Consider the following 17,935-nt stretch of genomic DNA (forward strand, 5'->3'; position numbering starts at 1 on the left):
TAGCTGAGGAAAAACTCTCAAAATTTTCGAAGCCCGACTTAAACACGTCCGATAGTAATGGCACTAAGAAAAAGAGGAATAACATGGCAGCCGCCTTCACGGGGGTTGAGTGAGTGAGGGCGCTCTGCTGGCGATCAGGAATTTAGTGAATGGAAGTAATTTAAAGCAATTCCACACTTTTTGTCAAGGTTTGTGAATGATCCATGTTCGTCTAGTAGTACGCATTTGCGCATGTGCAAAATGGCCTTCATTGCAATAAAGCTTGGCCCACATTCTGCCAATTTTGTTGTCTAAAACTAGGTCTAGGTCCTTGCTCCACTGGAAATGCATGGAGATGCAAAAACAACAGACCTAGACGTAGCTCTGGAAGCCCGTTTCAGACACCGCATTACCTATGACTTCGGTCCTGTTCGTTTCACATAGATGCGGATCGCAATCAGTGATCTGTAGCTGGTTCACTGACCCACCTTATGGATAGCGAAAACCAGCTCTTGGATCACTGATTCCGATGCATAAGGGGCGGTTGGTTGCATTTCACGTACTGCTAGATACTCGACGAACATAGATTGTTCACACATCACGGCGGAAAGTGTGGAGTTGCATTTCCTGCAAAATACATCATCTGTGGGCGCATTTAGTACTTTTAACACAGTATTAATGGAATTTGGGACACAAGGCATTTGTGAACGACATTTGAGCTGCTTCTGCCAGCTAAAAATTGGAGAAAAAAGAAAGAGAAAAAAAAATCTGCATTTTAAGAGGACTTACACCCTGGATGTCAGTCGTAGTGCAAATGAAGACAATGTCCAACCTGGGTTAATGCCAACATAGAGTCACCTCGGTGATTCTGAGCACTTCCCCAGCTTAGGAAAGCTTCTTATTATTATCGCTTGGTTACCAGACATCTAACTCATACACTGAGCAGGCAACACAATAATTATGAAAGACAAGCTACATGCATGATCTGTGCCTTAAATGTACTGGTGATCTGACACCAAATTCCAAAATCACTATTTTAGGTTTAAATTTCTGAGCTTTTCACAAGTGGATGACACAAAAATACACACACAGCCAAAATTTGGTAAAACAGCCTCCAAGTCGGATGACTTCAATTTGCATGTTTGAATGTTTGAAAAAAAAGTTCCCTTTTCCCTCCCCCTCCCCTTAAAAGCACTTCCAGTGATCCCCGACACAAACTCCCCTCCTTCCTGATCTCACAGATATGGGCCAGCCTGCCCCACAAATTTTTTAGCATGACTGGTTTGGTTGTGCACTTGTCTGTGCCCATTTGGCACCATGCCAACCCCTCTCCCCCTCAATTCCGATTTTGGTACAAACCATACGCTGTGTGCACGAATCGAGAACGTTTTCTGTAATCTCTAATCCAGAGGAAATTTGATGGCATTTACGAAGGACCTTCATCTAAAAAAGCACATTCCCAAAAGCGTTTGCACCAAACCCCATTTTTATATCATCAGTGTGATTACAAATAAGCACACTCTATGGCTTATTCATAATGATGAAGCGAGATAACACCATGAGCATGCACAACATTTAGAGCTGATACTGCATGGAATAATAAGACATGCAGGAATGTAAATGTACTAATCCCTGTGGTTTTTTCATGCATTTTGTTTGCTAGTCCAACTTTCATATCACCATCTAACTTTTCTTACAGAGAGTTGCCCCTCAATCCATAGTTGAAACAAATGTAGCGTGGTTTAATCATTCAAAATTACACAGACTTTCAAATACAAATATTTATGCGAGTTTGTGCTTGTGGCAGAGTATAATATTCATTTATACATTCTGTTAGTTAAAATTACTCCAACATGTCAATCAACAAGAAATGGTTAAAGACATTATAGGAACTTTTGACAACAAGACTGCAGCAGATCCTAACTAAAGCACAGTATGAAGGAGACACACCAGCAAACTATTGGACTATTATTAACCAACTAGGTTGTCATTCAAGGTCACGTCTACCATGACTAGGTTTCCCATGACCTTGCTACAGGAACCAGACCTGTAATAGGGAAGGGCGGGGAGGCAGCCAAGGGTAAAAATAATTTCCCATCTTGTAAATGTTTATGCACCTAGGAAGCATTTATGGGCAGATCTTTACAAAACACAGTACTACACAACAGGTATTGACAATAAGAAACAGTTCACTCTAAGTGTATCAATTGAAGTCCTACAGGTATACTCTCAGCTGCTGTTCTCCAAATGACTGTTTAAATTTTAGACCCCCAAAAATAGTTTGTCTCTGGTCAGACTGATATTTTGGAATTGATGCAGGGACATGGCTTTTTTCCCTCCTCCAGGGTTGGATTGTACAGACAACTGCAGACACATAGTCGAGTCTTGGGACTAGACCAGCATTATTATGATTATAATTGTAAGCTGACAACAAACAACTTCATATCCATAGTCTGCTATCATTTTTTAAGAATTGATCTCGTCAGGACCTATTGCGAGTAAAAAATAATAACCTGCCCACAAAAATGTTGAGGCAGCGAGGCAATAGAGTTCGCTGCTGCAGCTCTCAAAGAGAAAAAAAAGATTAAAATTGATGCACGCACTGACCAGAGATGAAAGACTTAACAGGGCCATACCTCCTGTTTTTACTACTGTACATGTTCTTACACACCCCTGCAAAGGGGGCTGCAACTGCAGGTGGCGTTGTCAGTTTTATTACCTGACAAATCCAACACAAATAATAAGAATCCAATGCTTACTCAACACACACAGCAACAATATTACAAAGCATCCGAATTACGTGTATGAGAATTTACAGGGCAGGCTCCTGCCCGAAGTTGTCAAGCAGCAGACAAAAATTAAATTGAGTCTGGGGTCTGTTTCCGGGAGAGTCTGCCGAGTTCTAGAGGGACTCACATCACAGAAACGTGCCAGGGGATACATCTGGTACAACTGTTGCCCGGCCTAGTTCAGTACCTCCAATTAAAGCAGTTTCGCCAAGTTAACTTTATACCTCAGGATAGTGTTGGGAGTCCTTGGAAGAAGAGATTCCTTGAGGGCACATGATCTGAAACAGTACTGCCCTTACTCTTTAAAGATATGTGGGTAGTGGCTTGACAAAAACCATGAGAACAAACAGGAATTGGCATATTATGGAAATTTGATGCAAGCTATTATTTGAAGTTATCAACATCTTGGTTTACTGGCTGTCTACAGCTGGGACTTCTCTTCACCAGGATCTAACCATTCTTCACCAGCATCCTCTTGGTCTGTTGGGTATTGGTGTTTTCTATAAATGGAAAGCTTCCCATTAGTGGTTCTTGGAAAAGGAGGGACAAGGGAATGCAGAAGGATTTGCTCACGAAATCCTTGATTTGACACACGTCAATGTCGTGTTTGACTGAGAAAGACAGATTTGTACATACCAACGGCCAAAAATAGAAACAGTGTTGACATGAGTGAACATGGGCAAAGTCTGTGCTTGACATGCGTCTTTTCTTTCACAGGTATCAGGCATACAAATAAAACAGCATGCTCTTAAAACACTTCGTTCAAAGCATAGTGCTGAAGTATACATGTAATGAATATTTTGAGTGCAACAGCAAGGTTTATTTCCTAACCACTTCCTGCCGGGGACTCCGGAATCCGAGACATATGCTTTATATGCGTGTCCGGGGTAATAATAACAGGTTTTATATAGCACTTTTAACAATGATCATAGCATTTTCTATTACTGTTACCCTTGGTCACTGGGCTTATGAAACATTCCAAATACCATCTCAGCTCCCTGGGGAGTTGTCATTTGGCTGCCATTTTGTCGCAAAGTAGCTTAAGACCGTGCCCACGAGAGCACCATACAGATAAGGTGGGGGTCAACAAATTTGGCTGAAATTTGGTGTATACGGGGGTCACAGGTAGCCTCGAGGTTGAACAAAATTTTAGGTCAATCCAACCTCATCTTCAGAACAAATGGCCAAATTATGTACTTTTTAAGTAACATATGTGTGATTTTGATGATTTTAGGGCTACAAAAGTTTTAAAAGCTTTGTTTAACCACGGAAAGCAGCAGAACATTGAAATTTGCAGGGCTTAGAGTTTGTGTCTGCCCTAAACATACTAAAACTGATGTCTAAATTTAGGGGAAAAATGTATTTTAAGAGGCAAGTCTTCACTTAGGGGTACCCCTAAATTTGCTTCATAGTCAAACCTATCTTTGATTAGCAATGGGGTCATTAGTGCAGGTCTTGGAGCAATGAAACTTTGATGAAAGAAAGTCCTTATCATGGTCTTTTAGATGCATCAATAAAAAAATTGTTTTCAGTATGGACTTACAGGAGCCTTGTTTCAGCCTCATATTGTGTATTTTAGCCTTCTATCAGTTAAACCCGGTACCAACCGTGATTGTGATTCCCATTTTCCACTGCAGTCTCAATGCATTGCAAAGAAACAAAACCTCTGTTAACCTAAAATTAACCATTTTGTCTGCCCTTAAATGCTGTATAACTATCCAAGTTTCCTAATGACTGCAATTGCGCTTTTATAGCCTGTCAATATACACTGCAGCTACCACGAGGATCGTGATTCATCTCGTATTTGTAACCCCCTGCCGCCAGATATTCAGGCTTTGCGATTGGTATGGTCCCAAAGAAAGGTAGCCTACATGTATCAGTGCAAGCTTTAAGGTATAAAGTTAATAGGCCATTGTTGTGGGGGTCACCACGTTGTTAAGAACCTTGCTGCAAAGACTACGGCAGTTAGAAACAAAAAGTACACAAATACTTTATTTCAATTGAGACAATAATGCAAAGGTGACAATAGTCATTTCTTTGTAATATATTACTTTATTATGCAACAAATTTAATACTATACAGAAGATATTGAAAGCATGTGAGGTTACTGTTGCATGTAAAAAATAATAAGAAATGTTTAAAAGAGAAACAAAAAACATGAGGTGAAATCTTGACTATTCTATTTTACGAGGCAAAGCCAAGTGTCATTGAAAGGCCAAATGTCAGGCAGTGGTTATATTCTGTAAAAGTGCAAACAAATGAAGGCAATACATTTCTTTATAACTGACATACGGATCCATGTCATTTGAAACCTTTTCAGAAAATAATATAAGTAGATGCTCTTCCTCATCCATCAACACCCTTAAAAACTAAAAGCTAAAACTAAAAACAAAAAGCCTGATTATTTTAAAACCACAAAAATGGAAAACCGCAAAACTTCAATAAGTCCAGTAGGTGATCCACTGATAATATTCAGATAACTCAATATTATGCAGACTCCATAAAGACTAATGAAAGCCATGTTTGATTCAATATTTCGTTCTTTATTCAGAACATCTTCAGGAATGAGATAAACCATGCAGTTGTAACCTTATAACATGAGTCAGAGGGGGAGTAATTGGCCAATCAGAGAGTCTAAACAGTAAACAAAGAATTGAATGGCTCACAGACAGCATCATCAATAAGTCCATTAAGAGAAAATCTTTTCCACCACGATGCGACCAGGCCTTATTTGGGAAACAGGTTGGGAATGATTTTTTTTTTGGGAATGACACATCATTATGCATAAATCAATGCAATCAATGAATGGCATCAAGCCATATTGTCTCATAGCTCATACTGCTTCTGTACAGTATACTTGAGAACATCTCTCTCAACCGATTCCACAGCATTATCCTTTATGTCGTGCCCAGTCCTTGGATGGCAGTGTCCCTGATTTGTGTAAGAGAGCAAGACTTGAAAATAACTGTCCATCAACAGGTGGCTATCCATCCTTGATAAGGAAGGTGATCAGGAACTGGAACTCTAAATTCTTTGGTTGTGGTGTGGGAGCCCAAGAAGAATCCAGGGCCCCTATAAATCGTGTGTAACTTTTTTTTCTCAGCTGATGAAGACCGAGAATGTAAGCTGGAAAATGAGAAAATAGATGAATCATGTGAGATAATGCAACACACAGAAGGCTGTGACATAACCAGAGGGGGCAGTGGACCACCCCCACTCAGAACCCTGAGGGTAGACGGGCAATTGGGCATTGGTGTAAAGAACATTGCAGGGTGGGCTGCCTCTGTTGAATAAAATAAGGGCCGCTGGGCTGGATAAATTTACTGTTGAAAAAAAATTATCTTGGACAATTTCTTCCTCCATTCCCCTGAAATATCAAAAGTTTGCCTCTGACAGTTAATTACAATTACTGAGCAGTTGTTGCCTGAACTAGTTTTAATTGAGACCAAGTCTACAACTGTAAAAGCCTCCCCCTTGCCCCAATTGAGATTTTGAAAATGATAAAATGGATTGCCCCGCCTACAGCGCCCCCCATCTTGGTAAACAAATAAGAGGTTTGCATACAATTTATCATCTATCTATGATAACATGAGATGCAAGATGTCAGGATTTAGTTCACTGTAGTTACCAGTACTTCAGGAATGGGAGGCACTTGCCACTAACTGTGAAAACCAATCACACGTGATAAAAGGTGGTGACATTAGGGACCTAGCAACTACAAGGTCATAGATCTTACTTTGCAGGCCTGATCAAGAAAGAGTTCCATACATGGATATCCTGTGCACAAGCCTACGGCACTTGCCTGAAAAATTCAAGTGTTTTCGAGGTAAATGCTTTAATGTTGTCATTACTAAATTTGACTTTAAGGACGTTATCACTTCTGATGGCTAGTAAACCACAAGGGAAAATTAATGAGGTGTGGATATGGAACTCTAACCCTTGATCAGTTGAGCATACAAATATAGTCTGGGGAAATATTTGCTCAATTTCACGTTACAGGCGTGTATCATAAATCAGGCCTATTATCTTACCTCAGTGACCTGGGATCAATGGATCAACATGCTCCATCTTGCAAACACCTCTTGACTGGTTGTTTTGTTTACACCACGACCATGACAAAATAATTTCACGGAGTGGGTGACGATCACAATCACATCAGATGCGTAGACTTTCCGTATTTGCAGATGGCTTCGTATTTTTTTTTCCACTGACAAAGACGTACTGTATGCTTCTTAAGGATATGACTAGTAGGAGCGATAAAACTACCAAACACTGCATTCGGTAGCTTTGCATGCAGTGCTCATCAACTTTAAATCACATTGCGAGCCTGTAAGTTGCACTGACCAGCTATGTGATAGCGCCCTCTTTTGATATTGGGTACGGGTGGTTGTGTCTGTGGTGCAACCTGAGTAGGCGGCAACCTGACTGTACACTCCTCCAACACCTATTGATATATTTACGCCAAAGGTTTTATGTGAGGTCTGCAAAAAGTAGGTTTTTGCTAGATTATAGCAACTATCTACACCAAAATGTGAATTAAAGGGAAGCAATTGCCATCAGAACTGTCTAAATTAGGGTGATCTCAAATTGAAGATTTTTTCATTATTGTTGACCATTAGAAAACAAAAGCGGGAAGAGCTGACAAAGATTTTATTTTGTATTATTGTAGATGTATATCTAAACCATATTTTAGCCAAGTTTTGTTACCGTCAGCCCTGAACTAATTAACCCCTTTGAGTTGGGAAACTGAAAGAGCCGCCATAAAAATTGAGATCCTCAGCCCGCTTTTCAGCTATTATTCTCGGCCCACGCTCGAGCAAACACGGTGAAAGAAGACAGACCCTGGCTCTTGTAAATATGGTAATTGGTCTTTGTGCATAGCCCAGAAATGAAAAGACCGAATTTGTATCATAATCACCAGCTTCACAATAGTCCCCACTTTGAAAAGAGGCAATGGGAATGTGGAAGCATGAGTAGAGCCACATGCCACCGAACAATGAGCCTTTTCACGGTGTAATTCAAAGCGTGCAGAGCACACAGGGCCACAAACTGAAAAATTGCGGTTTGGCAGGTGGCCTTCATGGCCAAGCGAGCCTGGAATTCTCTGAGTCGGCTTTCAGAAAAAGTTACGGAATGCCTGAGCATATCCTCATCAGCGTCACAAGTTCAGAAATGTATTCATCTATGAGAAGAAACAGTGTTGTATTTTCCTGCTATTTTGTCTGCATGAAAAGCCATACTACACTACAGCAATAATATAATCATACCACCTGCACCTGCTTGTGCAATGGTACATGTATACTGAATGGTGAATATTGAATGGTCATCATCTATACATCGAATATTCCAATTGAAATACGATTGATTACTCAACAATCAGGTGACAAGGGATAATACAAGTTAATTAATAGATGTATAAAGTGCATATTCCAACACAGTGAAAAATTACTCTCAAAAGAGTGTGTTTCTTCTAAAACCACTTGGGAAGACTGAAACCACTCTGAAGAGTGAAAACCACTTCAAGAGTGAAAACCTCTCCAAGAGTGAAAACCACTCCAAAGTGAAAACCACTCTTAAAGTAGAGCTATAGATGTGACAACTCTTTTTGAGTAGTCACTTATTCTGTCTCCTTGAACGAATATAAATTTCACTCTTTTGGAGTGGTTTCACACTTGTTAGAGTGATTTTTACTCTTTTGGTGTGATTTATAAGGGACCAACTCTTTTTGAGAGGAGGTTTTTCAATCTTTTACATTTAGAAAGTATATTCATGTTCAAATGCACTGTACAATGAAGACAATGTGGTTCAGCCGAAGACATATAAGGTCGCATCTGGCAGCCGCCAAACGATCCACATCTGCCGAGGTAGCAAAGCCAGAGATCAGGGGTATTGACTTTTGCAGAGAGTAAAACCAGAGAACACAGAGAAAAACCTTTGTAGGAACAGGAGAAAGCCAACAAACAACCCCACTCACGTATGGCCAAGGCTGGGAATTGAACCCAGAACCGCAGTGGTAAAGGGCAAGGGTTTTGCTCACTAGCCAACTCTGCTACCAATACCAGCTGTAAGATTCATTCAGGTGCGGTGGTGTTTAACATCACAGCTGTAATGTCAGACTTAAGATTCAGATTTGGGTAGTACAGCGAGTGAAAGGCAGGGTAACCTTAGGCAGTGCTGTGACTAAAGGGTTACGGTACCAAACAAGCCTGTGTAAGTTATTATGACAAATTTCAGCAGAGCTTTGCAGGATGTATCTGAATCAAGCAGTCGCCAGCAATCTACGCACCTGTCAGGAACACGAGGTTGGCATCTCCTGGGATGTCTAGCTCCTGTGGGCTCAGGGAGTCTTGGGACCGGTAGGTGACCACATAACCATCCACGGCGCCATGGCGATGGTCTTCAGGAACATCCTATTGGAGATGAAAAAAAAGGAAAAAGCAGGATGGTATCAAGCTTTTGTGGCAATTTTGTTTGTTTTTTTTAGACAGGGTTAATTATCCATTTTGAGTCATCAGAAAGGATAAAAAGGGTGTTTACTGAAGCTCATTGAATCTTGATTGACAAGACTCAAGTGAGACTTCACAGGGACTCTGCAATTTGTGAAGTTACAAGCAGTTTGAGTTTCAGATTCAGATTCAATTTGGGGGACTTCAATGACTTCTCAACCCCTGAAATTGTTTAGGTAAAAGCTCCCACGAAACTTTGAAATGTTGATGAAGATTTGCCTGCAAAACCCCAATTCCAGTAGTAAGCAAACTCATCGAGTTTTAGTCTCTACAAATTTCATTTACAGGAGGTTGCAAGCAGTGTGTCAAATCTTTTGACAATCTGTGTTATTGACGTGTAATATGATTTACATTTGTACAAAGCATCCCATACATGCCTAATATACTGTATGTACTAGCTAAATAACTTGGTCTGGGGTCCAACTCGTGCTCGGCAGCCTGCCTTGCAGTTTCACACGTACACAGTGTGTAATTCATGTATACGTTACCTGAACAAAAATGTCTGCTACAGTCCACAATGTTGTCTCTCCGTCTGTTAGTTATTGTACCATCCATGACTTGTGTTAAATATACCGGAACAACTATTATCATTAAATATTTCTTCACAAGATGATGCATAATGTACATTTAGTGTGATACCAGTGAGTATAAACCAACAGACATTAGCTCAAACTACTGTAAACACGTAATTGTGACATTTACATCACCCTCAATGATTGAAAACAGGTATTTTTTCTAAGACAGGTACAAGGGCTTACTGACCTTGGAGTTAGAACCAACAGACAAATGTGGTGTCAGGAATAAGAAAAATTTACTTTTTAAAGTCCACAATATTGAGGGTGTGACATTTTCTCTTTCATTGTAATTTCTTCCCTTAAATTGGAGGGCTTTACAATTTGGAATTGCTTTACCCTACAGAAGCGGCCTTTTTTTTCCTACCAAATATACTTATACTACTGCACTCTTTGGCATTTATACCTCTCATGGTGAGTGACCTGCTACGCAGTTGTCTGAATTTCCATGTCAAGGGAAAATGGGTTAAATATGAAAAAGGAGTAATAAAAGGGGTGACATTTACATGCAGAAGCCTCAATTGAAAGATTTCTTGTCATCACCTCTGATTTGGACCGAATAACTTATTCCCCGGCCGGGGTGTTGACCAAATCACCAAAAAACCGTCTGGTCTGTGCGGAATGGCACAACGTACACCTGTGTGGGGCGAGGCGGATGAGGAAGGGGGCAAGCCTCATGCATAGACGTGACGACATAAAGGTCGCGCCGGGTTCATGCTGATCCCCAGCCCAGATTTATGGCCTGCTGGCCAGGTACACAAGAATGATTTCTCAGGTGGCTTTGGGAGGAAAGGTGGCCGACCTTTCTACTAGGAACTGGAAACATGCAAATTACACATGGGCTCAGTGCATTGTCCACTGGGGCTCAATTCCCAGCCTCACCGAAGAGACCATTTCACTTTGTGAGTAATGCTGCTGCTTTATGTGACAAATGCCAAAGGCAAAGTTCTAAAGGTGGTCTCAAGTTAAAACTTGAATTTGCCGACAAAGATTACAGGCTTCCTATTGCACCAATTGCGGCCAAGTGATGAACAGTGGGAAGAGGGCCAATGAAGAGAAGGGACAATTTTTTTTTTATTACTGTTCTACAACTCAACCAAGAATTCCTAGTAAAGCAAAATCAAATTTTGATCAAGCTTTTGGAAGAATTTAAGGAAGGAAATGAACCAAGTGTGGAGGAAATACCATAGAATTCTCTCAGAAAAGAGACAACCCAAATCATGAAAGGCACCTTTGATCAGCCCCATGGGTCTACACTTTACCAAAGGCTTTATTAGATCAAGCCAGGCCCTAGATGACTTCCTGGTCTTGCAGTCTAACCCATAAGACCATAGCTGAGCCATGCTGGTTTGTTGCTGTGTCCATGTGCGTGCACAAGAGAGAACTTCTTCACATGTTCTTCTTCAGCAATTTCCCTTAGGCTGGCACTTTGCAAGGAAAATCTTCTACAGATCAATTGGTCTCCAGTTGACCCCTGCATGTCACTAAAATAGACCCCTTGGGTCTATACTGCTGACACTACCTTATTTCTGTCTACACGGTTGATCCAGTACATCTATACATATACATTGTATATCTGAACCAATGGTCTGTGATTAAACCCTGTGAACCTCAAATGATGGTCTTGCAATTAAGCTTGACCTGATGAGCCCCATCATATCGATGGCTCCACGGTTGACTCGTCAGACTGATTTGTTCAAGGAGGTCAGTTCAAAAGCAGTGACGGGATATGGAATAATTACAGAGTGGAAGTGAGGTGAGAAGGGAAGTGTTTCACAAATTTATCCTTAGCAGAGTGACAGGAATAAAAACAAGTGTAGAGGTCACAACCTCTGCAAGATTCTTTGATAACTCAGGACAATATCAGTGTTTGAACTTAGATCCAGGATATGAAACTGGATCACACAAACCCGAGACAGAACTTCAAGTGGATAAAATTGCAGTCCCATAGAAACTACGGAAAACAGAAAATAACACCTAAAGAAAACAGACCCAAGTGTTGCAAAGGATCCCTGTCTGGTTGAGGCATCATATTATCGGGTCGAACACAAATGACATGTCTCCACTCATTTGGTCCAGGAATACTGACAGTCATAGTATAGCCAGCATCTATCATTTTCACCAACCCTAAGAGAAATTCATCAACCATCAAATATGGAGTGCCATAAATGTTGCCTTTTCTCCTTTCCGATGTTGTACGAGTGGTGTTCTACCTTACTACGATGCAAGAAAGAACTCCTAATATCTGTGCAGAGCCACACTTGGCCAAGACTCTGGCCGGATCCTGAAGTTATACAGATCCTTCTTGTTGTTGTTTTTGTTTTAATGGCGCTTGCAGAAACTCAGGCTATTTGCACCAATAACTATACGTTTATTCATACACTTTACTAATCAACATCACATTATAGCAGATCCTTCAAGACATCCTTGAATCGTAGTCTTGGTCATCCTCAAGATACTGACGAATGTTGGCTTATGTGGAAAAGGGTTCACCAGGACGTAATAAACCATGTCCCAGTTACGTGGCTCTGGCTGGCAATAACTATGTGAACCATGCACTGGCTATGATAGGTTCAGCCACTTCTCACAGGCTCTCGTTACTCCCATGGCCACACCCATGGGCGGAAATCTCTCCTCGATCGGGGGGGGAATCCATTTACACTTTTTTTTGTGCACACCATGTTTATGATCTTATTCCATTCTCAAAACTCAAAAGGGAAAATTCCTTTAGTATATTGTTTTGCTTAAAATATGGAAGGACATTCGACATTGTGTTCCCCCCCATACCAAACTTGTGTCCCCCCCGTCCCCCGGGATTTCCGCCCATGACCACAGCCACTTGGGATTGACCCACTGCCACAGTTTGAAGAGAGTTTTCACCCTCTCAAGTGGGTACAAGGCTGAGAACCATCAGGGCAACACTGTCTTGATCAAGCAGCCTCAATTTATTGAAAAAATGAGGGTTAGACCATTCAGACAAATGCAGAAATATTTCAAAAGCATTGAGGCCACTGCCTTTCCCAATATACATTTGCAAGTCCGTTGGGTCTCTAATCACGGCAGTGCAAGCAAACGAACAAGATGACAAGTGGCAGCTAACTAAAAGCAGATGTACATTGTATGATACATTTGAGGAGTAGAATTGCAGAAGCTACTAACCGTCAGCCAAGTAAGGACAAAACTTAAGTACTTCCAAGCTGCACTAAATTTTGTACTACATTTGCACTGACATACATGGGAATTAAAGGAAAACAACAAAGAGCTGAGTATACAAAAAAAGTTGCTCTCCTAAAACATGCAAATCATCTTTGGGTAATCATGAGTTGTCATGGTTTGGGTGGATGAAATGCAGAATCACAAATCATGACCGGAAGGCAGTTACAAGTTCCCACTGACTACCGCGCAAGGTTGGCGACTGTGATACCCTAGGGTCTACAGATTTCTACCACCGGTTGAAGCCAGCATGAAGCAGCCACTTGCTCCGGGCACATGTGCCATCTCCTCTGATCCAATGCCGGTCATGAAACATCAGTCAGAGTCCAAGAGACTGCAGGACCCATCTCAAACAACAAAAACTCCCCAGTGGGGGGGAAGGGAAGACTGCTTGCTTCCGGCAGAGTTTCAGAAAGGCCTTTGACAAACCCGGCGCTGAAAAACATGAAAGGAAATCACACTCATAAATCCATTACATTTGATGACCTGCAGCTGTTAAACAGGCAGTGTTGATGGAGTATAAACACTGCCCTGTCTCGCTACTCTATTCCACCAGGGAGGATAAAATGAGGTTGTGTTCATCAAACAGTCAAATAAACACCTTTATATCCACTTCAGAAGGAATGCCCTCCAGCTGTGAAAACAACTAATCAAGGAAGGCAACCCTAGGGGGATGACGAGTGAATATGATCATGTGCGTAATTTTATTGACAGAGCTTTGCTCATGCTGTTCTTCATTAAAATGTCTGAGCTCATAAATGCTCGGGAAGCTCTACTAACTGGATTCTCATTCTGTTCAGCTGCAACAATTCTGTGTAGAAATCAATTCCCGATTTTCCGGGCAGAACAGGCAGAAACCGTAATCGACTGACCACCTGCAAACTGTGAATCACTGACATGAGGTCATACACTGCGCTAAATCTTCGAGCTCAAGAAGGAGTCAGCGTTTGAAATTGACAGTTAATAATGATACCCGACATGGAGTCCCTGAGAAACTCAAGTTGGCAACAACAGGGCCAGATCCACACTTTTTAAGTGGATTTGCAGTTCTGATTCTCAGTTGAACTCCATTCAATAGTCAACCAAGCCTCTTTGCGTAATTATTCAGCAATAAAAGAAAGGCTGCGCAAACCCCCCACTGCATACTAACAGTGTGTGTTGGTCCCCTGTACACCTATGGGTTTGACAGGCACATTCACAGAAAGTTCAGCCACTGGCAGGGAGACCTCTCTTGTTTAGAGTTCATGGGACAGCTGAGCAACTGATCAACTCGATCCACTCATCAACTACCAATGATTGACCCAACAACCACTGATCCATCCACAAACTACATTACCTGCCTCAAAAAATGGAATCACCCAACCAATGCACAAATCAACTTGAGAATAGTTGAATGTATAAAAGCATGTGGATAAATCTATTCGCATTAATAACAATCATCAGTGCTTGTACAGCATTTTTTCACAGAAAGTTCAGGGCACTCCACAATAAATACCATTCCTTGTTGGGCCACAAGATCGTTTTTCTGCAGCAGCAGCTTAAGATCAGTGTAAGTTGATCTCTATACCTTCACTGTTGCTCATTTTGGTATGTTCGGGAAAGTAAGGTTGCCATAGTTGTTCTTCCTCGCCTTCCACCTCTGCAGTCCAGGTTCAAATCCCGGCTTGGTCCACATGTGGACTGGATTTTTCAGTCCCTACCAGATTCAAAATCATGCGTTTTACCCAGAGTATTCCACTGGGGTTTTCCTCCCACCTCTAATACTGTAACTGCCTCTTACTGTCTCCTCTCTGCAGGTTTCTTCAGGTTTGCGAGCTACAGTGCCTAGGGTCCTTTTGAGGAATCCTTCGTGTCATAACCAGAAATGATTAATAATAATTTACACTCGTGAATGGAAACAGGCAGTTGTGTAAGGAAGCATCAAGGAAAAGGAACACAAGCCCAATGATACCTGAGGGGTTTGAACCCACACACATAGATGAGTCAAATACCAGAACCACTTGACACCCCTGCAATCACTCTTCTTCAGTGTCGCATCTGTCAGTATTGTGCATTACAAGCAGTCGAGCACCAAGCCTGCTGCCAATATTGCACTTGTGAATGGCAACTGCTCGTCAGTATCAGATTACACAACAATTCAAGACATCAGATTATCACAGTTTTGTAAAAATAAAGTGTTAGGCAGAAAAGTACTTGTCCGAGTACTTCTCAAGTACTTTTGTCTCAAAAATTCTACAGCACTGGAATCTGTTGATGCCTACAGCAGCAAACATGTTTTCTGGTTAATATTCAATCAGCAGTCTCTGAATGTCAACTTTACACAAATCATCAAGCCTGGAACAAAAAAAAACAACAAATTGTACAAAGGAAGCAATTTACAATCAAACATCAGGAATCCGTTCAGGGATCACATCAAGAATCGCCTGCTTTCACTTTTGTTTCCTCTGCCAGGCACTGGCATCAATCACTGACAATGGGGGAAGGAATGAAAGTTGATAAAGAACGTCAAAAGAGACTAAAATGCATTCATGAGTAGGGGAAATGCCATGTTCTGCCCTCCAAGGGCGACATTCAGAAGGGGCAACATTACGTCCCAGGCACTTTCAAGTTCAATCATTGGTAATAGGTACTCTTCAACACAAGTGTGCATCTGTCGGTTCTGTGCATCTGGTGTGCTCTATCAAACAGAAATCTCCCAGCATACTGACCTACATATGATCACATCTTAGGGGTGAAACATTCGATACTCAAACACCTATTTTTAGCCTATTTTTAGGCATGGATATAAAAAGAAGCTTCTAACTCCAATGGAATGATTACACATAGTCAGTGGTCCGATTGCTTTGGGCTCCTACCTCCTGATAACAGCACAAATGCCATCTTCCATGAGCAGTCACATTACATGTAGGGCTTCATAACCTGGACTGACAGCACTCTTAAGTAAAAGGTAATGAAACATTTGGCAAACAGATGCAATTGCTAACTGGAACTGACAAAAAATTGCCAATCTTTCAAAAAACGAGCAGCAGGACTAAATGGGGGATGTTTCTTTGTAGAAGACTGGCCACAAGAGATACCCAATTACTTCTTGATTCAGAAATGGAAATTTTCATCAAAATGTTCGCTATCTTTTCCCACAGCACCTCTTTGAAGAAATGGAAACTGAGGGTGTTTCTGACACATCAGTGACTGCACCAAAGGAATTCCCCGGCCACATGAAACACTGTGTGTACAATACCTCCTGGAATTCATCCAAGACACTGTTGATTACGGAAGCCTTCCAGGTATTTCATTCGATTCCATTTCCTGAGATTGGATAACAATTCTCTGAGGGGGAACAGCCCTAAATGAGTCTCTTGATGTAACAGAGATGTTACTGTCTCAGCTAGCATCCTCGCATAGTGAAATCAAAAGGCTGTGGAACAACCTGCACTACTTAATATTGAATGTGCCTTCAGGAATGAAATAATGGATATTAGAGACCAACCGATGTGCCAACAATACAGCCTTTTCCTCTCAAGAATCTGCGGCCCCTGTGACATTAACTCAAATAATTATCTGCTCAGAGTGGCAGCCAGGGATGCTTCTGTGTGTACTGGTGCAATCAGAGAACAGGCAGAGGTGCTTTGTCAGCCAGAGAGATCCCAAGAACTGCGTAGCTGCTCTCATTCCATTCAACAAAGATTTCAAACGTATCAGAGTTACACACCCTCTAAGCGTTGCCATCATTGTACATGATGAGCTCTGTGCAGGACCATGTTCAGAGCACTGGAGAAAGAACTCATAAAAGCAAAGATTAACCTCTTGCTGCCGTTTCGTGCACCATGGGTTTATATGCAGAGCTGGGGTGCCCGACATGGGACAAAAGAGCTGGTCTGTGTAAAAAAAGACAGTACTTGGAACGAAAGACCTGCTGCTGGGAATTGCCATCATTTTTCAGCTTGCATTATTCAAAGGTAATCCGTCACTGTTTTTAAACAGTATACCAATGTTTCCGGGCAAAGTGGGCTCGCAGATTAGCAATGCAACAAAAGTGCTCCAGGGCTCCATTGATGAGTGACACAGCACCACTGCATGCTAATCAAGCCGCAACACCTCACAATTCTGGGCTCTCTTTACAGGGCGGCAGGCCTGGCTGAAATACTCAGTTGTTAATGAAGGTTACCTGTCAGCTTAGAGTAGCCACCAAACAGTCATTCATGAGGGTGTAAACATCCATTAAAGGAAATGATGAATTTTTGAAGAATTTCGATAACTAAAAATCTTGAAAATTGCCCGTATGTGTGCACTGCATTTTTCAAAAAACCCAGCAGCATGTGGTTAAGGGTATCAATGAAATATTTCACTATGACAATAAAGAAGGGCTCATGTCAAAGTTTTACCTCCTTCAAGGCTAGCATAAACCCTCCAAAACACAAAAGTTTATGAGTTTCATTTCTGGAATATTTATATTTTTGTAGAGTATTTTGGAGAGAGGGGAGTACCAACTGAGTTCAATGTTCCCAACTAGGAGCAGGAAAGTGACACGAAATAGACCTTCAATAGTCATTCAATCTATGCAGGACTTCAGCCAGAAACAATCCATAGCCGCTCACAGGTTTTCCTCGACATTTCCATCAACATGTGCAAAACAGTGGTGAGATTTTGCCCCTAGCTAAAAGAACTCCAGGCGTCTTGGGCCGATCAACACATAAAAGCGATGCCGCCCCTGTCAGATACAATTAGCAGAGTGAAATTTGATACACCTCCATCCATTTCAGCCCTGGCTAACTCTGCGCTAGTTTTGAGCTCTTCGCTCCAGGATCCTGCGCATTTCCTGCAATAACCACAGTCATGGTGAGTCGGAGATTGTCAGAACTGATTAAATGGTGCTGGA

General features: G+C 41.5%; 1 protein-coding gene and 1 long non-coding RNA gene across 3 annotated transcripts in view; both read right to left on the reverse strand.

The window, feature by feature from the left end:
* The window catches only part of LOC110988113 (contactin-5-like), a 136,063-nt gene that overhangs the window by 29,917 nt on the left and 88,211 nt on the right, over positions 1-17,935 (reverse strand). For both annotated transcript variants that reach the window (XM_087143618.1, XM_022251365.2), the window contains one exon: positions 9,055-9,178. In XM_087143618.1, the coding sequence (XP_086999744.1) occupies positions 9,055-9,178 (124 nt within the window). The remainder of the gene's footprint in view (positions 1-9,054; positions 9,179-17,935) is intronic.
* LOC147797293 (uncharacterized) lies at positions 5,291-9,041 on the reverse strand. Its single transcript, XR_015427245.1, has 2 exons — positions 6,800-9,041; positions 5,291-5,894 (listed from the first exon to the last, which is right to left on the reverse strand). It is a non-coding gene; the product is annotated as an uncharacterized LOC147797293 (long non-coding RNA).

The sequence above is a fragment of the Acanthaster planci genome, linkage group LG11 (assembly GCF_054643075.1).
Source record: "Acanthaster planci isolate LZ-2023a linkage group LG11, COTS_SCS, whole genome shotgun sequence".
Classification (NCBI taxonomy): Eukaryota; Metazoa; Echinodermata; class Asteroidea; order Valvatida; family Acanthasteridae; genus Acanthaster; species Acanthaster planci.